We start from the raw sequence: 21,802 nt of genomic DNA on the forward strand, positions 1-21,802 counted from the left end.
ACTACTAACACAGTGTATGCTCAGTAACGGTGGCAAAAAGGGCTAACAGGACTCTAATTTAGCATGAGAATTACCAAATAGAATATAATATGCTAAGAGCTATAATGAAGGTCTATGAAATTTTAATAATAACCATTTATGTTACTATTTAATATTTTCTAAGCATCTCCTTTCCCCCAGGGACTATACTAGCATTTTAATCTGCTAAAAGTCACAGAGGTGGACAGTGGGGAAGCTGGGAGTTGAGTGCAGGCCAATTTGTATCATAACCCCTGTTCTTTCTCATTATGAGAACACAGAAAAGCAAGAATATTGTTGAAAAAAATATGCATGCATGTTTCTTTACATATTCATATAAGGATCAGCTAATTCATCCAAATTAATCTAGATCGTCATTACCCTTAGTGACTTTCCAGTTTCTATTCATTCGCTCCTTATCACCAATAGCTGTTACTTGGTACCTTCTCTGTAAAATTGTGATCTTGTCTCCTGTATCTTACGTTGCCATCCTCAGCAGAATTTCAGCCACCTTCCTGTAACTGACACTAGTTGTCACTGCACATTCGGTAATACATTCTATAAAAGAAAAAGGCCGTGGGAAAGCAGGTGTTTGTGTCTTTCTGCAGCACAATGGGTGGTGCTGAGTTATGTGAGTAGTTTTTTCTCTTTTTGTTTGGCTCTACGAACCCCAGATGATTCTAGCTCCTTCCTTGCAGCAATTTTTCCCTAATTATATACGCTGAGCTTTTCCTTGGTTGACTGGATGCCTTCTGTAAAAGTTCAGGAGGTAAAGTCAGGTACTGTGACCTTTAGCACCCAGTAGGGGGACAGAAAGATGGCTGAGGTCCGCATAGCACAGAGCCATGCTTATTGGATGTATTGATAAAGCCAGCACATAATGCTTCTATGTGTCATCTGTAGCTGTTGGAATGCCCCTTTGAGAATAAATGCATACCAACCTTAACTACTTTGACCATTTCCTTTTTTAAAAAACCTGTTTAACCAAATGAACCTCTTTTAAATGCATGTGTGCAAGTTAAGTCACATTTATGTTTAAAAAATTATCTTTTGCCTCTTATAAGTTTGAAGAACAATCAATTCAGATTGTAAAAGAGGTTCAAGTCAGTATTGACTTCCTAGGATCATCTAACAGTTGTGCTGAATTGAAGGCAAATTTTACGATGTCACTCCACAGCTTAAAACCCTTCCAAGGTTCCCCTACACCAAGGCATGTGGGGTCATTTGTGGTCCCTGGCCCCTGCCTACTTCTCTGTCTTTATCTCCTTCCTTTCCCTCCTCAAAGTCCATGCTTCCACCCCCCAGCAAACCATGGATCCCTCCTTCCCTGATTAAGGCTCGCACCTCGCTGTTACCCACACGCCCACCTGCTCTTGCTGGTCTCTCTGCCTGGGAAGCTCTTCCTGCAATTTACTGCCCGTCTGGCAAGTTTCTGCTCATCCTTTAAGACTGAAGTGGGATCTCTCTGTTCTCTGGTGTCACCTGCGATTCCTGCCCACCTCTCGCCGCTGAGTTGAGATCTCTCTTTCACTCTTCTCTGTATTTTGTTCCGTTCAGTATGGTACATCTCACATTTTAGTAAGAACCTGTTTACGTGTCAACTTCACCTATTTGGTTATAAGCCCAGCCCCCTATGGCTGGAAGTCAGAGATGATATCTGATTCACATTTGACACCCCAGGCTTAGGAGGACGCCTGGCACGTAGTAGATGTGAACTCAGTAGATGCTCATTGGTTTAATCTGAATTGAAATGGAGATGCTATTTCTATAATGGAGGAGAATACTAAAGAACAATCTTTTTTGTTTTCCTGGTAGTTCTTTATTTTCAACAGGCTACTTTCTACCTGTGGGTTGTTAGGGACATACCAGTTTTATAGAGTCAAAAGGTAAGATGTTCCCAAAGTAGTCAAATGGTAGAGCCAGGAGAAAGAACTGGGGGGCCAGAGAGCGGGGAGACACGGGGAGTCCATGTCTATGAGAAAGTCAGGAAAAAAGAACATGGTGGGAAAGAGGAAATTCTGCTGAGAAGTTTTCACACTAGGAGGGATCCTTGCAAGGTTTGAACGGGGCAAAGCGTCTGGAGGGTGAGCTGAGTTGAAAGAGGCATTCTGGAAGCAGCCGAGTGGAAAATGAACTCGATTTCACATGGAATCCACCCTGGGGAACGGAATGACGGATTGAACGCCGTTAAGAAGACATCGTCATCCAATAGGCACTTACTGAGCTGCTCCTCTGTGCTTGGCCCTGCGCCATGATGCTGGGTTATGGACGAGAAGGACCCCAGCCCCAGCAGCCCAGGCCTCAGGGTTCACTCTCTTCAGCTGGGGGTGCTTGTCACAGTGACCCCTAGAACTTTGTAAATCTGCAGCTGCTCAGGCCCTACTGCAGGCTCAGAGCAAAAATCTTTAGGAAGGGAGCTGCGGAATATATCCCTTCTTTAAAATCCTCAGGGGACTCTTAGGAGTGTCTCTGATTAAGAACTACAGCTGCACTGTAATTGAGGGATTAAAGTAAATGAATAACTAAAATGTGAAAAATGCCATAGGACGCGGAAGAGGGGCGGGCATCCTGGGGCTATCCAGGAAACTGCTTGAAAGAGGTAATATTTGAATTAAGATGAAAAGTTAGAGCTCATGATAATAGATTTCAGAGCTCTCTCACTGGGAGTTGGAGATAAAACTATAGTAACCAAGGAGAGAGAGAAAGAGAAAACAGTGTCAGGGGAAGGGTCTAGGAGGTAATTTGAATATTCAGTGCCAGGGAGGAGGCAAAGGAGCCCAAGAGAGAGAGAAGGTGTTCTCTGGAAGTCAGCAGAACCAGGGGAGTTCAGTGTCACAAGGCGAAACGGACAGAAAGACCGAATGTTTTGCAGAGTGGTCCTGGGAGAATGGGCGTCTGCAGTATGTGGGTGGAAATGGTCGTTAGCGAAGACTTTGGAGGGAGCTGCTTCGGGAGTCGTGGGCGTGGAGGACAGGTTGTCAGTGTTAAGGAATTGCAGGAGAACAGAGTAAAATGACTGTGAATTTGCCCGTGAAGTTTGGAGGTGAAAGGAAGAGGGAAGGAGGTCCGGCAGCCAAGGGAATCTTCTTTGTTAAACAGAGAGGGAGATGAATGTGCAGCGGGAAGGACAGACAGCAGGAAAAGGTCCTGGAGGGGCTGGGGCAGCCGACAGGGACAGGGCGGTGAGGACTCTGCATGGGGCGGAGAGGCCCAGGGGCGAGTCCGCGGGGCTGCACTAGCAGGGGGCGAGTGGCACCCTGGCACCCGGCGAGTGCTCCAGGAGGGTTTGAGCTGGAAGGTGATGGGAACTGTAGGAGCTTCCGTTGAGCACCTCCTTCCAGTCTGGAAGCATTCATGGTCCTCTCATTTGCTAAGAAGCAATGTCTCTGCAGTGACGGGAGCACCCACGTGAGGGCTGTTTATGGGACCAAGTCTCAGTCGTGACCGCGCATTAGAACCACCAGTGCGGTTCTGTTTAATTGGTCTGGAGTGGGGTCTGGGCATCAGGAAGTTCCCCAGGCGACCCTCACTTGCCGCTGTGACCACCGTTGTTGGACAGAAGCATGCAACACGTGCACACAATCACTGTGTGTGGATGTGACCTTTGGCTAGGAGTTTCCAAATTCTTAGGCAGGTACAGTGTATATATAGGGTGTTCTGTTGACACTAGAAAGAGAAAAAGAGAAGAACTTTGAAAGGATCAGTGAAAAGTCAGAAGATTGTCAGAAAAGCCTAAGTTGAGAGATTCAAAGGAAGAGCTAGGCTGGCGGCCCCACGCACTCACCCACGGACCCATCCGCTCGGTCACCCAGTCGTTCTGAGGATCCACGACACGTTAAAGACCACATTGCTGCTGAAGGTGGAGAAACCAGACAGCTCCCCCTCCAGGAGCCTGCGTGTTAGCTGGGTGGGGACAGAGGGGGGGACAGAGAGGACAAAACTGATGAACGCAACTTCATGCTGTAAATGCAGCGACAGTGGCAGGCAGCAGGTGCTCTGAGCATCCAGGCAAGGGACAGCCCGTCCACGCGGGAGGGGTGGGAGAGAAGTTTGGGAGTTACGTCTAAAAGAGCGGGGGGTGGGGTGAAGGGTGGTGACAGTCACCAAGCTAGATGATGGCACTGGGTCAAAACAGAGGACGGGTCGTTAGGGAGCGTAGTCTTAGGAGTGGAGTGGTTGTTACTTGTCCGCTGCATCGTTAGGATCCGGGCACATGCAGACGGACTAGTTGAGGTGAGCATGGTAGATTAAACAATGTGAGTAGCATGCAGGGAAATAACAAGGAAAAGCCCAGTGTTCTGGCCTCAGTGCAGACTGGCTGTATCATCTTGGGCCTGAAAAGGTAAGGGGAGGGGTTGGCTATCGGAAACTGGACACAGAGAGAATCCTGTGCAGAGGGCCACCTGCTAGGAGCGGTGGCCTTTGTGAGAGGATTCAGCAGCCCTCAGGGACCCCACGAGGAGGGGCAGGTGGGGAAAGACCAGGCGTCTCTCTCCTCCTTCCCTCCAGGCTCCTGCTGGCGTTCACCACTCACAAGGGAGCCCCCTCTGTCACCTGTAGAGATCAGCACGAGCCCAGGGCAGAGACCAGGGTGGAGAGTGGATCCAGAGGGCCAAATGGATGTGTCCAGCCCCCTACCTCCTCTCTGATGTGATTGTGTCTGTTTCGTGACTCATTCATTTCCTCAGCAAATGTTCATTGCTGGCTCCCACACCTACTGCCTTCTAGGAGCCAGAAAATGTGGCAGATGCCAGAGAGGCAACGGTAGGCCAGACCAAACTGCACCCTCAGGGAGCTTACATTCTAGTCTCAGAAGACAGTAAATATGACACGATGTGGGTAGTGACATGTGTAAAGAAAGAAAAAAAATAGGGAAAAGGGGTACAGAGTGTGAGAGTGTTATTTGGTTGGGAAATCAGCTTTGAGAAGATACATCAAAAAGCTGAGCAAGCGAGCCCGGCCTCGGAATCGCTAAGTTCACATTTGATGTTATGATGTAATTGATTGGTAATTAGCTGCTGGTGACCCAGCCCTCTGTTGGTGAATCGGACAGATGACCATGTCATTTATCTCTAGCCCCCACACACGTTGTACAGTGACTGTCCAGAACAGTAATAGTTAATAGTTTAGTTAACAATTGCAGCTGGGATAAATAAATATGCCCTTGCTTAATATGAATCCACACAGAAACATGTTAATTATAGATCCAAATATTTTAAAGTTGGTTCCACTCAGATGTTTCTCAAAATTCCTCGTTTCACACAGCTCAGATTGTTAGTAGTAATAAGTTAGAAACTGTGAGAGGTAATTGATCGTTCTCTGGACAGGACACCTCTTTTCTCATTTGTTTTTAATTAGTGTAACAGATATTTCAGGAGGCTTCATAGAATTTGTTTTATGACTCTTATTAACTGAGTGTTAGTTAAATATGGTCAGATACCAACATTCTGTGGTAGGGCTAAATATATAATTTGAAAGACTCAAAGTAAGGCCAATTTGCTGGAAAACCGATTCTGGTTTTAAGTTTTATGACTGCATGGGTCTTCGCCAGATATTTTTCTGCAAGCTGCCTAAACAACAGCAGAGGCGCTTACGTTGATGACAGCCCTCGGTTGTTATTACTTCTGTCTGGAGCAACGTCAGATGAAGTTCTCGGGGAGTCCCTGCTCTAGACTCCTGCACGTGTCGTATTCCTGTTCGTGAGAATGGGGGCTGTCCCTTGGACTGTCATTGGACAAAACTCAGATGCAAGTCTGTGCGTCATCAGACTTCCAGAATGTTGGCGTTATTTTTTCTGACAAATCTATTCATGAGTTTTCAGGATCTCTAAGAATATTGTTGAACATCATTTTAGCTCTGAGTTAAAGATAGTACATTGGCTATGACTTGGCTACATCATTGTTTTATTTTCTCTGGGCCCGCCAGCCACTGCTGCCCCGTGTAGTTGCACATCTGATTTTTCTCTATTTGGCTGCACCCCACTCTTGTTTTAATTTGCCACAAATTGATTAATTCAACACATGATCACTTTGATTAAAATATCTCAAACATTTCCAATATGCTTGGCAGGATTTTTCTGCATGTGTAATTCCATCTATTTGAATATTGATGTGGTTGCACAAAATATTGCTATTCATCACAGATCGATAGCTGGAAGGACTATTTGGAGTTCATTTTTCATACTATTCGCAATAACTAAATAACCTTGCAGATTTTCTTATAGCCTTACAAATTTATAGTTTGTCTTATCTAGGAATAAAGAGCTTTTCTTCCTATTTTTTATTTTGAAGTTCACTGGCCCAGCACAGGTAGATCTTTGGGTTTATTTTTATAGATGCAGGTGATTCCCAGAGAATTTGAGGAATGTTGGGTGTTCAATGCCCTTGTTAAAATGCAAATCTGAATCTGTGCTGTGGAAAGGCCTGTGCAGTGACACGAGCTGGCAGAAATGGCATCGGGCTGAGGGTGAATTAACGTGCCATTTCTCCATATCACACCTTTGTCTCCTCCTCTTTTTCAGCCACCCAGTGTAAGCACGGTGCTGTGTATGACACCTGTGGCCCCGGATGTGTCAAGACCTGTGACAACTGGAATGAGATCGGTCCATGCAGTAAGCCATGTGTTGCGGGTTGCCACTGTCCAGCCAACTTGGTCCTTCACAAGGGAAGGTGCATCAAGCCAGTCCTTTGTCCTCAGCGGTGACCTTTATTCTGGTCCCTAAGACTTTGAAACCTGGTGTCCTTGACACTGAAGTGGAAGAGCCAATGAAAGACTGCAGTATTTGTGTGCCTGATTCTGCAAATGCACACACACAGAGAATATATGTGTGTATATATATAGATATATTCAAAAACATTTCATCATTTATATAAACTATAGGTGGATTATTATATGTATATTTTTTGCTATAATACATGTATTGTTTCTAGGATCCTAACCTGTAAGCCATTGGATATGTTGTATAAATACACCAAATGTTTTTAATTTAATAAGGCAGCATGCAGACATATTGGATGGCTTTAACGTCACATACATTTGTCATTTTTAAGGAAGTTTTCTAAGAACCCTCAATTGCCTGCCTGCATTAATTTTAGCTTTGAATCAGGACTTCTAATTGAGTGGGAAATGTGTTTCTCTGGAGAAGGGCACATTTATCTAGGGGCATTTCATGTCTCCAAAGAAAGGAATGTATACCTGAGTGATATGGCAGGAGATTGGTGACAGGCCCTAATGGTGCATGTAAAGCAGGAGATAGGCTATTAGACTTTATTGGGTCATGGTCTGATATTATTTCCAAAACTGTTTGGCTAGTTGCCAAGAAATATATATTTGTCACTAGGGCATAACCAAAGAATCAATGATTTCTTGCCATCTTTGCATATTCCTTGAGTCTCCTAATTATATATGTGTGTATGACGGATGTGACCATTTGTATGTCATGCATCAAGATTAAGGGGGGTTGTCTGGATGACATGTTAATTTTATTGAGCATGAGAAGATATTTGGAGAAACTGTTGCACGACGTACAAAGAAATATCCATTTCTCTGAATCTCAGAGCCATTTAGGATGGACAAATCCAATGAGCTGATGTCAGCCATCTACATTTTGTGACTATTCTACGTATAAAATGAAAGTCTTTCCTTATTTCTGGAAGATTCCTGTCTATGAGATGACTGTTAATATGTCATAATTATTAGACGGGGAAAAAGCCTATCCTTTTTATATACTGACCAGTTTATTTAACATCAGTCCAAACAAAGAATGGCCTATATGCTTGCTCTAATTTACTGACGGTTACCCCTAGTCACCAGGTGACCTTCTTGACTTTAGTTTTCCATTGAATAAATGAAAATGTCAACAAAACAAAACGCACTGTGTCTAAAATAAAATGTTCTGCATTGTAGTAAATAAAGGGCACAAGATTTAAAACAATACATTTTTCTCTTCAAGATGTCCTATGTTACATTTATATCTATATCAACTTCAGTATGTCAAATTTTAACAGCTTTTTTAGATATAATTTAATACCCCACAGTAACTTATTTTTGTAATGGTAATTGTTAGTAGACAAAAGCAAAACCCAAAATGTTTGACAGCATGTCGCCATTGCTTGTCGAAGATGTATGTGTTCCTTTTACGCGTGCTCATGGTAGCTAAAGCACTAATTTGGATTTTTTACTGACATATCCCTACTTGTTTGAGTAAACTGAATGAAGTGCAGATTGCAATAGTGGCCGGCTGGGCATCAGAGCGTTTGGTTTTGTCATTGTTGTACTTGGGTCCATGTCTGCAGCCCGAGGTAGTCAGTTTTGTTTCAGTGCTGCACTTGGCAAGAGGACTTTGGCTTAGGCTCCTTGGGTTCCAGGTGTGATCTGTGACCTTGTCCACATTGCTTGAGCATTTGGGCCTCACTCTGTCTGTAGCACAGAGTGGCTGTGTATCATAGTGGGCAGGGCTGAGAACCAGGAAACCTAGAACCCCCACCACTAGCAAGCGAGGAGACCTTGGGCAGTAATCTGAGGCCCTCAGGGCTTGCAAACACTTTCACTCTTGTAATCTCATTTACTCCCTGGTCTTCTCTGAAAGGAGGGGAAGAGTGACTCAATGGCCTCTCTTGGTCAGTTTCTACCTTCTAGAAATGGAACAGATTCCTTTAGATTAGCTTTAAATGCCCTTCCAGTTCAACTTGGGTTTTCCGTTATAAGAGAAGGCTGCATAGGGGGAAATGATGTAGAAGGGAAAATAGTGGATGGTTGTTTATGGCTCGTGATTTATCCAAGGACTGAGTAACTTTAATCCGCCTCTTTCTGAGCACTTTTATCATGGCCAGCCAAGGCGATGAATGCTGAAGCCTCTTCTGCGTAGACCAGTTCCATCATGTCAGGTGGCTGGACGGTAAGGTCGCGTGACATACTTTATCCAGGAGTTAGCTTAATCTCTGTCCATTTCTTTCATTCCTAATACACGAAGGAAGAGAAGGCAGAGAGTTGTGAAAGGTTATTTAGCTGCTGTCGGGTGGGGGCAGGGGAGGAAAACAGCTGCCTGGTGGGTCTGCTATTCTGTCAGCAGTGACTGTCTCAGAACCGATCACAGTCTACGTTCGCCGAGTGCTTCGGTGCTGGCAGCCCTGCCTTACTTACACAGGATATCTGCCTGGACTCTCAAAACCAAACTCCTGCAGTAAGATGACCTGAAATAAAAATGTTCTACGTTCCCTCTAGTGCACATAATCCACGTTAGCAATTAGCGTTGGTTCCATGGTATGCACAGAATGAGTGGATGAGTCAACATTCGCTCTGTGTGCTAGTGTAGAATCCCTACTCTGTTATAGTTATTTATGAATATTGAACTTGGTGGGAAACAAACACCCTTGATGAAGAACAAACGTGACTATGATTGTAAAATGAGTTATTTCTCAGTAAAATGAGTTATTTCCCCTTTCCTTGTGAAGATAAGGATGTTGGAGAGTCCTGACCTGAAAGTTTTGAACGAGAGAGAAAATGGCTCTTTGACATTTTTGCTCTTTGAAAAATTGCTCTTTGACAACAGCAATTTTTGTTAAAAATGTGGCACATTGAGAATCAACACTGTTCAGGTCACAGGCATCACCCTTCCTGGCTCACCGAGTGTCTCCCGAACACCCGGCCACCAGCCCCTAAGAGGCCTGTCCCAGGGAGACGAGAAAGAACCAGAGGTGGGACTCTTCCTCCAGCGTGGATTAACCGTTCTCACTAGAAAACCCTTCCTCATGCTGAAATAGTTCAGTCATACGACAAGGGACAGAGAGTAATGCTGCAAACAGCCATGAATACTTTACCTGAATTAAAAAATAACCCGGCAGGGAGTCAGTAAGTTTTTCTCGAGCAGATAAATAGACTCTGATAAACGCTGAGTCTCGTGGCTGCAGCAGCTATGTGGGGTTTGCTGCGTCTGAGCCCTGCTGCATTCTGTTCCCGTTGTCAGTCTGTCACCCGCGTTCATCTGCATCTGACAAGTGTCAAGGAGCTGAGCTGGAAGGCTCTTGGTTTGGGGAAGGAGGCTGCCTTAGGGGAGAGCCAAGATGTTTCAATCAGCTGTCTCCTCCAAAGGCGCCTCTTAGGAGCAGTCAAAAATAGTCTCTGGTTCTGAGTCCTGTAGTACGAGCCTTTTCAGAACTCAGGATGTTAATTCTGGGAAAGTGGCGATGTTCAAGTGGGCAAGAAGGAATAAAGAGGGAAAAGAAACTAATATGGAGATTATGCTGAGCCTGAATGAAGAGCTCAGACATGTATTCCACTAAGGGGATCTTTCTGGCTTTAGGGTCATGTTGCTACTGGTTTAGTTAAACCAGGTGAGTCACAAAAATATGCACGAGAGTCATCTTCATTCTGCTTTTCTTTCTAGTTACTTTTGAGCAAGCCAGCTTTGAAGAGGTTAATGTGGGGAAGAAGGATGGGAGCTTTATGTTTGCAGAGGTGTGCAAAGTAGAAAGGATGTTCCCGGTGGAGGGAGAGCAAAGCCCCAAGGCAGCACACAGCTCTGTCCTGGTGGCTGCACCATAGGTGGCACGGGACCTAGTACAAGGGTAGAGCAGGGCGGGTGTGAGATGTGACCGGAGACGGTGGCAGAGGGCTGGGGTCACCAAGGCTTTGTGGTCATGCTGAGGAGCTGCGTTTTAGTCTTTAGGGCAATACCTCCTAAAGCTGTTTATGTCATGGCGCGTTTAGAAAACAACATGTGTCTGGGTACTGGAGTAAATAGGCAGGGTTGCTTACAGCTAGACGTCACATATGGGGACATCTTAGGTCCTGCCCCACTGCCTCAGAAGTGGATCCCTGTCACCCATTCCCCAGGCAGCTGCCCTGCGGGCTGAGGCACCAGGTGGAAGGTCTGCTCTGGGGCAGCTCCGGCGTTGGGTGGGGGTGTTAAGCAGTGGAGCGGTGTGACCAGACCTTGAATCAGAAAGATGAGTGGCAGCGGGATGGCGGTGGGGTTTTCAGTCAAAAGAGTGGGTGGGAAGCCCCTGAGATAGTCCAGGTGAGATATGACGCGCCCCAAGACTAGGGGGTAGGAGGTAAAAACGGGAGAACACAGACTGCACGGAGGATCGGCGAGCTTCTGGCTCCAGTGAGCAGGGGTGGCAGCGGCAGCCCCCACGTAAGGAGCACCGGTGGGGGCGCAGATTTCCATCGTCTCCATTGTCAATCAAAACGTGTTCTGCCAGGCTATGTTTGGTTCACTCAACAGACATCCCAGACCTTAGGATTAAGATACGGTTCTTCCTAAAATAATCACAGTCCAGGATGAATGACACGTGGCAAACCAGAGGGACACCAGCTGGCCATGGGACCCTTAGGAAGCCTTGAGGTTTCTGTTTGGGTGGGTGTCGAGGAGGCTCCCCAGAGAAAGTGACTAGTGGGATGAGTCTTAGTAGACTACAGAGGCTTTATCTGTGCAAAGGTGTGGGGTGTGCGTGTGTGCATGTGTGTGCGTGCATGTGTGTGTGTGTGTGTGTGTCTTGGTGGGGATGGAGCAGTCTGGGTGTTTAAGGCACAGGTAACGACAAGAATAGGAGAGGGGCAAGCAGGGCAGCATGGGTTTGCAGGGAACTTTGGGTACTGCAGGGCATAATGAAGTCTCAGAACGTGGTTGAGCTGTGACGATGCACCTCACACGCCCTGAGCGGGCTCTGCAAGCTGCCCTTGATTTCCAGTGGGACAAGCCGAGTAGGGCTTTGAGGCGTTTCGCTATAAGCCTCCTCTCCCTCTGCACCAGGGTCTGTTCGCGTTTCCTCGATCTGTCTTCAGAGCATCTGGAGAGGAAGAGGGAGGGGATTCTCATGAGAGTTGTCTCTGACCTCCTGTGGGCCACTGCACAGGAAGGAGGCCCCGCTCAGACCCTCCGGGCATTGGTTGCTTCAACAGAACCGGTCAAGTAGACGCGTTTCAAGCTTCTTCTGTTGACTTGCTCGCCCGTGGGGTGATGGATGAAGGATGCTTAGGTCCAGACAGCTGGTCCTGCTAGTGTCACCAGCTCTGGCCACACCTACAGGTAAAGGCTGGGAAACACCACTCACCCAGAGTTGTGCTGGAACAATTCTGTCATGCTCTGGTCACTTCATGTCATAGCCTGGCTCAGGCCTTAAGAACTGCCATAAGCTGCTTCTCCACTTTCTCCAGCGGGAACTTGGCTTACTGAGCAATTCCCTGAGGGCTTCATTCAGCAGTGAAATCTGGGGCCTTAGGAGATGTTTGTGGTGATGAAAAAGTTTCACTCTGGCACCGAGAGAATGAATACCAGTCGTCATGTTGTCATTTGCACCATGTTCCTGCATGTCATGTGCTCCTCCCAGCTGGGACATTAAGGGCGTGCGGGGGCTGGTGCCTTCCCTCCCACGCTTAGCAGGCTGCTCTGTGGTGCCGGCCTGGTGTGGGCTGTGTCCCCCAGTCCCTCGCACACGTCTGCGATGAAGACAATTCAGAGGAGCCTCCCTAGGCAGCATCAATCCCATCTCCCTCTGGGAGACAGTCGGCGGGGGCCGTGCTCCTAACCGCGTTGCTCGCCTGGCTTGTTCTCAGGACTAACTGGGGGCAAGAGGACAGTGAAAGCTGGATGGGGGAGAGAGTGTCACAAGACAGGGTTCACCAAAGCATCTAGCACTCCAAATGCACCCCCAAAACTTGGGGACGACGCAGGACAGGCTGCGCAGTCATGCTGAAAAGCGTTCTCCGTTCTGGTTTATGGGAGGGTATTCGGGGAGTATCTGTTTTCATCATCCCAGCAGCTCAGCCTGAGCAATGTCATTTCCACAAGGAATCTGCACAACTGTCTCGATTCTGTGATTTTCCCAGATGCTCTGGGGAGAATCCTCCAGTGGCCTGTTAATATCCCAGGCCACCGCCCTCACAGGTCCTGGCAGGTGGATTTAGACCTCAAACTGGCTTGACTTGTCTGTTGTGACCACCAGTAAGTCACGGCGTGAATCTCAGCTTTCCTTTGCTTTGCATTGGCGTGGGCCACAGAATGTTTGGGTTGCTCAGGTTAAAAGAAAATAAAGTCAGTGGCTGGAAAAGCCTCCCAGGGGAACCGTCGTGCCCGGCCGAGCTGGGACATGCCACTGGGCCTGGACTGCTCCAGAGCGTCAGATCGGATCCACGGTTTCTCCCTCTTGCTTGGGAATGCAGAAGGCAGCAGAGGATGGAAGGCTTTTCCACATTAATTCTCTCTGAATTTGCTATTTATTTCCTTTGGTTTTACTATAAAAGTGAAAGCTGTGAAAATGTCAAGGATCAATATGGTATACGCATCTTAATTTTTTTATCTTAAAACAACTTGGGTAAAATAAAAAGTTCTCAAACTTCGGGAATTTTATGTTTTGTTGGATTCAAGTTCTCCCTAATACAACTTACTGAATGTTAAATTCTTCTTATTCAGTTGATTTCTAGTGCATGTATTTTGAGTGCAACTTGCCAAAGCAGAACTTGTTTTCCTGAAATCTGTTCCATGATTTGTTGTTCGTATGGCTAGTTTACTTGGGCTCTCTGTTTTGTGACAGCAAGCGTACAGAAATGACATGTTGGCCTAAATAATACACATGCACAGGACTTATCTCCCATAACTTAACCCTTCCTGTCTTCATGTTCGCAATGCAGGAAACTTCCTTTGTTTCTGCTCGTCTGAGAGTAAGCACACAACTCCTTTTTGCTGTGAAGTAAGAGCCCACTAGGAGACAGGGAGAGATTGTGAGCGAACAGCAAAGATGCAGCAGCTGCAGCTACATGGACGTTTCTGCATCACAGCCTGAGAGCGTCTGCTTCATGCAGGAGTCGTGCAGACGTGGCTTTATCTATGTTGCCTTCAAACAATCAGAAGGAAATAAAATCAAATTTTGAGACTCTTGTCCCATGAACTGCGTGATCTGACCTGCACTGTTTTCAGGAATGTGCCTTTTGTGACACATGCGACAGGTCCCCATGTCTAAAAGCAGCTGCCGAGCTCCATCAAGGCTGTGGTCTGTCATCCAGATATCTAGCCTGGTGGAGGCAGAGGCAAACTTCCAGATGGACTGGTCTTCTTTCTGCATTGGCTGGATGGGGGCTGGGGTTGTGTGGCTGGGAGTGACTTTGTGCCTGGGCCTTGGGCAGTGAGCTCCAGGCAGGCCACCGTGGGCCATGGGCATGGGTGTGTACATGCGTGGGGAGGGCTTCCTGCTGATGTGCAGTGAGCCTGCAGGACTGGCCTCGCTCTTTCTGTGCAAGCTCCTGCTCTGGTAGAGGGGGCGAATGTCTTACCTTATAGACTATAGGATCTTAGCATCTCCAGCTGAAGGGTGCAACAGTTGAAATAGAGCATTTGGGACCAACAGAATTCTTCTACCAGGAGAAACAGGTCCCAGTGTAGCTTCCTGGGATTTTTCACCAGGACGAAGAACAAATTGTCGTGTCAGCTATTAAGTTGTGCCCCCTCCTCCCCAATTGCTCTCCTCTTCCACCTTTCAGCTCTGTCTGCTTCTCACACTTCTCTCCTCCTGACTCCAGATAAACTCGTTCCGTGCTTCTCTCTGGGGTCTGCATTATCCCCGTTCCAAACTGGCCTGCCCTCCCGGAGGAACTGGATGCTCCGGTTCTGTCCTGGCACTTTTTAAAAATGTAGCTGTCCTGGGTTCTACTCCCTCGAGAATCCATTTGCCAACAGTCCGTCTGAGCTGTTCTGAGGCCTGTGCATTAGCAGTCGTCCTAATGTGGGCTTTTTAGACACTGCCTGAGACCAGAAGGGAAACTATGTAGAGGGCAGGCGGTCCATCTGGTGCCCACAGCCTTGTAGGCGCAATGTAGGGACTCCCTAGTGGACCAGCACACAGGACTGGCTCTGTCTGCCACGGGCCCTTTGAAACCTTTTTCGAAACCTCTTTTGGTTGTAGAAGATTCTTCCCATCATTAGGTAGAATGTCTATAATTTCTGATGTCAAAAATTCATTGAAGAAAGAAGGAATTTTCAACTTTGTCCTCTCTCATTTCCTCACCTACATCCCTCTCCTCATGAAGAGCAGCCTCGGCTATTTCCCTACAGCAAAGTAAGTGAATGTTGCCGTGCTTGTCCCTCTAATCGTCCCGCATGAAAGTCCAGGGATGTGGCATCAAGGTGCAACGTGGTGACATCAACATTGTTGCATATCTTAAAGATACTATAGTTTAAGCAGTTTTCCAATCCAAGAATAATATGTAAAATTTATTTGTCATCCCTAGATAAGATGGCTTATCTCACAAGCCGACTCCCAGTGATTTTTATTTATTGCCTGTGTCCTGTGTTGGGGACTATGAAATCATTCTCCAACTCTGTAAGAAAGAGGGCCATGAGCCACTAGCATGGTCTTTACAGAGGGGACCAGTTCTATGTGTCCTCGTGAACGGGCCACAGGAGACAATTTGATTTATTCTGCCTCCCCAGGATCACCCTTTTAGCATCAATAAAGACATTCTAAAAAACAAAACAAAAAACAAAACACACTGGAAAGACAGCAGAAATTCACTATACCTTCAGGAGTCTTGTGGATGGAAACTTATGTTCCATTTGACCTTTTCTTTGAGACACAGAAATTCCTGAACATAAAAATGTAGTGAGCTAGCTCAAGCTGCTTGTCAAAGTGCAAGTGGAAATCTCAGCTTACTACAAATTGGTCTAATTAAGCCTTATTAAAATGAGTATCCCGGGGTGAATTTTTATCCCTTGCACAAAGGGTGACATTGCAGATTTCCACATACAAGGCTGGCAAGTCTGATGCTTTTACGGGTGAATTTTCCAAATGGGGCTTAAAAATGTACCAGGGACAGCATCCCCAAAACACTTGGGGATGTTTAACTGCTCAGTAATTGCAGTTTTCATTGGAGCAAATTAAGTGGAAATGAATACAAAAGCCATGTTCCATCTTTGCAGGGTCTCTGAAATCAGGCTCCGGCTGGGGTGGGGGGACCAGGGGCTGTCAGAGGCGCTGAGAGGCCTCCTGGGGACATGCTGCTCATCCTCTTCTCCTTCCGCATCCCGTTTTTCTTTGCTCCTTCACTGAAACCTCAAGGGGAGATCTTAATGAAGGGGAAAGGCTCCCAACAGACAATGTCCCTCTGCAAGGGTGGCCATGCTGACTTTGTACAGCAAGCCTTCGTTGTAACGTGACTGCCCATCTGCTGTGAGGACGCAGTGTCTGCCGGAGCTGCAATAAAATAAGAGCATGGCAGAGCTGTCATCACAAGATGGACAGACCGCTCTTCCCTCCTTCCACTGTTCATTGCATCCTCTTCAGCCTCTCTTCAGGGCCAGGAAGGAGTCACCCACTGTGGGAACAGTGAGAGATGGAAATGACGATACTGGTAGAGCCTGTGAAGGGGGTGCTGCCACGCCCCAGCACGGGGACCTCTGCAGACAAGTAGCCTAGACTCTTCTGCATATTGTGTTCTGAATTTCAGGTTCACTTGCACCCTTGCTGTCTGCAGTTGGAGATCTAGTGGGCAACCCAAACTTTCATATGCTCCCGGCTAAACTCTTGATATCTTTTGCTTTTGAGTTTATTTGGGAAGGGACCCCAGAGAACAATATTGGGGGACTGGGAAGAATGAAAGGGTAAGAGGGAAATCCAATCCAGTGATGTACAATGGAGCTGGTTACCTCTGTGGGCGCCTGGAGGCTCAGTTCCAGCCGGGATTCCTAAAAGAGCTGTGCAGGTTGAGCCTTGGAATTATCGACCTGTCATAAACCTTCATTGGTCAAAATTTGCCACTAAGGTGTTAACTTCCTGGATCTCCCAGGCTTGCGCAGGTCCCTGAGTGGGCTCAGTGGCTGAGTGGGCTCCTGCAGAGTTCTTCAGAAGGGCTGAGAAGCCCTGGGGCAAAAGGCGGGAGATGCCAGGTGCGGTTGAGGCCAAGGCCTGCCAGCCTCCACCCACGAGCTTGTTGCCACAGCGACCGCTGGAAGAGGAAGGAGGGTGCAGAGGATGTGGGAGGCACGTCCTGCAAGCCGGCCTTGACTCTGCACTTCTTTTCACCCCACATTCCACCATCAGCCACTTCAGTCGACTCCGCTTTTAAAGTGTATCCTGAATCTGCTCATCTCTTGTCACCCCCACAGCTACCACCCTGGCCCAAACTATCCACGTCCCTTCTCTTGTTTACAGTGTAGTTTGCTGATGGGTCTCCCACTTTCACCCCTGCCTCCCGTCCCTGTCCCCACCTACATGACCCGTGCGCACACAGCAGGCAGCAGCCAGGCTAAGCCTTCGAAAACTCAGCTCGTAGCATGTCTTTTTCTCTCTCCATACTCCATGGCCACTCATCTCCCTCAGAATAAAATCCCAGATCCTTTCCAAGACCTCCATAAGCCTGCTTGTTCTGGCCTCAGTCCCTTTCTTCTGTGGTTTGGATGTTTGTGTCCCTCCAAAACTCATGCTGACACTTAATCCCCAGTGAAACACTGTTAAGAGGTGGGGCCTTTGGGAAGCGATTCGGCCATGAGGGCTCCAACCTCATGGATGTATTAGTGTCTCATAAAAGAGCTTGAGGGGGAGAGTTTGCCCCTTCCGTCCCTTCCCCCACGTGAGGACATAGCATCTGTCCCCTCCAGAGATGCTCCAGGCGCCATCTCGGAAGCAGAGACTGGGCCCTCACCACACACTGGACCCGCTGGCACCTTGATCTTGGACTTTCCCACTTCCAGGCCTTTGCTCTTGCTGTTCTTTCTTCCCAGAATGCTTCTTCTTCATGTGTGGCTAAACGCCTCACTTCGTTCAAGTCTCTGCACAGGTATCGCCTCATCAAAAAGTTCTTCTCTGGTCAACTTATCTGAATCAGGACTTTTCCTTCCACGAACCCATTTCTTTTTCTCATTTTTCTCCTTATCTAAAATACTAGTTTATGATAGATTTATTGGTTTGCTTTCTCCTCCCGTCCCCCAACCAAATGTTAGTTTATGAGAGCAGGGATTTTGTTCCGTTTACTGATCTGTCTCTGTGCCTAGAATAGTGCCTGGTGCACAGCAACAAAACTCTACTTAACAACAATGCTCCTGAGGGGAGGGGAGCAAATCAATCTAATCAAACCGTCTCTTGTGTAGACCCAGAGAAGATGCCAGTGGAAAGGTAGATAGTCCCAGGGCCTGGCGTGTGTCCCAAAGGATGCTGTGCTATTGATCGGTTCTCCCTTCTGCATGTTTTGTAGGGCTGGTACCAGGACGGCAGCATGGCTAAGAAGAAGATGCCAGTCATGGCCACCTCAAGTCTGGGGTATCCTTGCCAAAAGTCCCCAGATCACCTAGGGGACTCTGAGCATATGTGCCCCTTCCTCTTGCACTCCAGGAATCTGACTAATAGAACCGGGATGTCCATGAAACCCTTTTGCAGGGCTCCAACCACCAGTCTTCTCTTAGCACAAATGTGCAATTTCTCCTTTGGAGATAACACACGTGCTGTCTAATAGAGGACAGCGGTAGAATTCAGGAATACTGACTTTAGGTTTTGGATTCTTGCACAGAGACACAGTATCAGGAAGGAAAGGAAGGAAGGCAAGTGGGAGCCCTGACATTGGGTTGGAGAAGGAATTACAGAGAAATGTGAGGACCTGGCTAAGGACACTGATGCCATGTGAACCGAGGCAGTGGTCTACTGCAGGGATGCGCGCATACGGTCCATGGGCCAAATGTAGCCCGCTGCCTGTTTTGGAAAATAATGTTTTATTGTAATACAGCCAAGCTTGTTCCTTACGAATTGTGCAGTGCTGCTTTCCTGCTATAAGGACAGAGTTTAGTACTAGTGACAGAGACTGTATGACCCACAAAGCCTGAATGATTTACTATCTGGACCTTTACAGAAAAAGTTTATTGGCCTCTGGCCTAGTGGAAAAAGCCCTGTGCTAGGAGCCCGACCAACCCAGATTCTGGCCCCTGCCCTGTAACTTAGTGCTTGTGTGAGCAACTCACTACCCCCAGCGAGTCTCTGCTTTTTAACCTTTTTTTACGGTGTATAATTTGGGTTAATTTACATAAATTCATGCTCATTTACAAGCTCCTAGCCTCCATACAAATCGGTTAACCAACAATAACAGAAAAAGTAAATTAAAATGCCACGGGCGCATACTCTACACTCTGTCAACCACACAGCGTATTGTGACAATCAAGTGAAATAACAGCTGGGAAAATCCAGAAGCCCTGAAATTCTCTCCTAGTGACCCCTGAAGCTAAAGCCCAGGCTCGACCTCTGCTGTGTGCCCAGAGCTGCACGCCAGGCATCAGGGGAGAGGCGATGGCTCCACAGGCCGCCCTGCCCTGATTTGAGAAATTGAAGGAGAGCGTGGACCTGCCCTGAGAATACCCCCCATGCTTAAAACAGGGGGCTTCCAAGTGGTTCCGAATCACGCAGGTGAAGGGAGGAAGATGACGTCAGGGCATCAGGGTGGGGTAGGGGTGGAGGCACCATCTGAAGCCCACTTGCTTTTCCCGTGAGAGTGTCCCCAGGGACTGGTCTTTTAAGATGTTTGTTATTATGGCTGAGCCATGCCCACCCTTTTTCTAAATCTGAAACTTGGAAGATTCTTTGTGTTTTGATTTGTTTTTCCTACTCAGAACACGCCCGCCTGCTCCTGGCGCTGTCAACGGGGCTCCTGCAGTCAGCGCCAAGAGCTTGGGGTGCACAGTCAGAGAAAGCCGGCTTCATGCTCCAGGTTCCCTATTAACGTGTCGTGTGACCTTGACAGAGTTGCTTAGTCTTTCTGAACCCCTGTTTCATCAACTGTGAAATGAAGACAATCCATCTTTGTTAAGTCGCTGAGAGAATTTTAAGGAGACTGCACACCTCCCTCACCCCTTCCCTGGCTTTTATAAAAATGGACCGATGGCCCACTTGCAAATTAAATGTCCTGAAGTCTGAGTCAGCCCCTACTGCCATTTCCAAGTGATGAGTTCTGGCAGGCTGGGTGTCTGACTTTTTGGTAACTTGCTAACGTGTGTATATATATAAGATACGGGGGAGGTTATCCCTTACTTCCTTTAGAATAAGCTCCCGCAGTTCTGAGGATGTTTAAAACAGACGTATTTAAATGCAGACACAGATCACAGAAGGACAGAATCCTCCTGTGAAGTCAGGTGACGGACTACTCAGTTAGGGAGCAGGTGATCAGGCATCCCGAGTGTCCTGGGCCTTCTCTGCTCTGCATTTTCTCAGGAAGGCCTGCGCCAGGAGCATCACAGGGAAGCCAGAATCCCTATCGGAGTAAACAAGATTACAGGTTTAGGAATGAATCATTTTTTTTGTTTTCCAGAGAACATTTTTACCTGAAAGACCGTGGACCTACGACTGGGATGTGGAAACCTCTGACAGGATATCAGCATTCTTTGGGCCATGCTGCATGCATTACCCACTTGGTGGTGCCCTCACCCCTTACAGCTAAGCAAATCGGGAGTTAGAGCGGTGGGGTGACCTTCCCAAATATACGCAGCTAGTAAATGGCAGAGCCAGAAATTAAAAAGTCTGTTTGACTCAGATGATTTTCCCAGCCACCTTGAAGCCCCAACAGCGTGGCCCACAAGGAAGTGGATATTCTCCCCTAATCAAGCCTCCTGCTGGTCACCTAAGGGAGGGGCAGGTGAGGGAGGGTTAAGCCACAGCAGCCACTGCCACGGAGCCTGAAGACAGTGGAGGGACCTGCCCGCTTAGTACAAGTGGGAAGTGCTGGACCAACGGGACACGGGAACACAAGTTGGTGCAGGAGGGGAGAAGGCAGCCAAAAGAGGGGGACGCCAGAGACACACTCTGCCTTCCTCATTGTCTCTTCTACATAGAGAGGAGGGAGCCTATACTTTTCAGTGAAACAGCTCTCCTCTGAAAGCCTCAGTGGGGCTGCAGGGCAGGACACTCTAAGAGGTCCACTAGGGAGCTGTGCAGTGCAGAAGCCCTTGTTAGAATGGGGTTGGGAGTTGCTCTCTACCAAATTCATGACTGTGCTCCCGTGAAAAAGGATGGAAAGTGGATGTCTGCCATGCTATATATAGCACCTTCTACAACTAAGAATATTCCACAAACAGCACCAGATGAAGTGAAAAGGACCTTTGCTACTTTTATCATATCTCTCCTGTCATGTCCCCATCTCCTTCCCACCTGACCTTGAGTCACAAAAGCTAGGGAAAGTAGCTTCTGGCCTAAGGGCAATTCTGGTCAGGTCCAAGTTGGGAGTGAGAGGTGGGTGAGAGGAGAGAAGCAGCTTTGAATTGGATGAGAGACTGAAATTTTAAATTAGACTGAACTGGACATTTTAGTAAGACTTAAATAACCCCAAATGTTCTAAAAGCACAGGGTTCTGTTCAATATGCTGGCAAATGTGGATTCAAAAAGAGGACCTACGAAGCTTGTTGGAAGGCAGTGGTGGAAGGATATAAAGCTGTTCTCATATTAGTCTGCCAAATTTAACCCATTTAATAAACTGGTTAAATAATTACATTCTTTTATTTTTCTTCTAGTGTTTTTTGAAATCCTTTATTTTGAAATAACTATAGATTTATAGGAATTTGTAAAAATAGTACCAGAATGGTCCTATGTACCCTTTACCCAATTTCTCTTGATGGTTAGATTTTATATAACTAGTACACTATCAAAACCAGGAAACCGTCAGTGTGTAATGCTATGCTTACTTTATCACGTGTAGATTTGTGTAACCATCACTGCAACCAAGAGACACAACTGTCCTATCACCACAGGGACCCCCCTTGTGCTACTCCTTCATAGTCACACCTACTCCTTTGCCCGTGTCCTTAATCTCTGGGAACCACTAA

At 47.2% G+C, this 21,802-nt stretch overlaps 1 protein-coding gene across 2 annotated transcripts in view; it reads left to right on the forward strand.

Annotated features, from left to right (window-relative positions):
• Positions 1-6,720, forward strand: part of BMPER (BMP binding endothelial regulator) — a 250,380-nt gene extending 243,660 nt beyond the window's left edge. For both annotated transcript variants that reach the window (XM_063115102.1, XM_063115103.1), the window contains one exon: positions 6,539-6,720. In XM_063115102.1, the coding sequence (XP_062971172.1) occupies positions 6,539-6,720 (182 nt within the window). The remainder of the gene's footprint in view (positions 1-6,538) is intronic.
• Positions 6,721-21,802: the final 15,082 nt, after the last annotated feature.

The sequence above is a fragment of the Cynocephalus volans genome, chromosome 11, assembly GCF_027409185.1.
Source record: "Cynocephalus volans isolate mCynVol1 chromosome 11, mCynVol1.pri, whole genome shotgun sequence".
Lineage (NCBI taxonomy): Eukaryota > Metazoa > Chordata > Mammalia > Dermoptera > Cynocephalidae > Cynocephalus > Cynocephalus volans.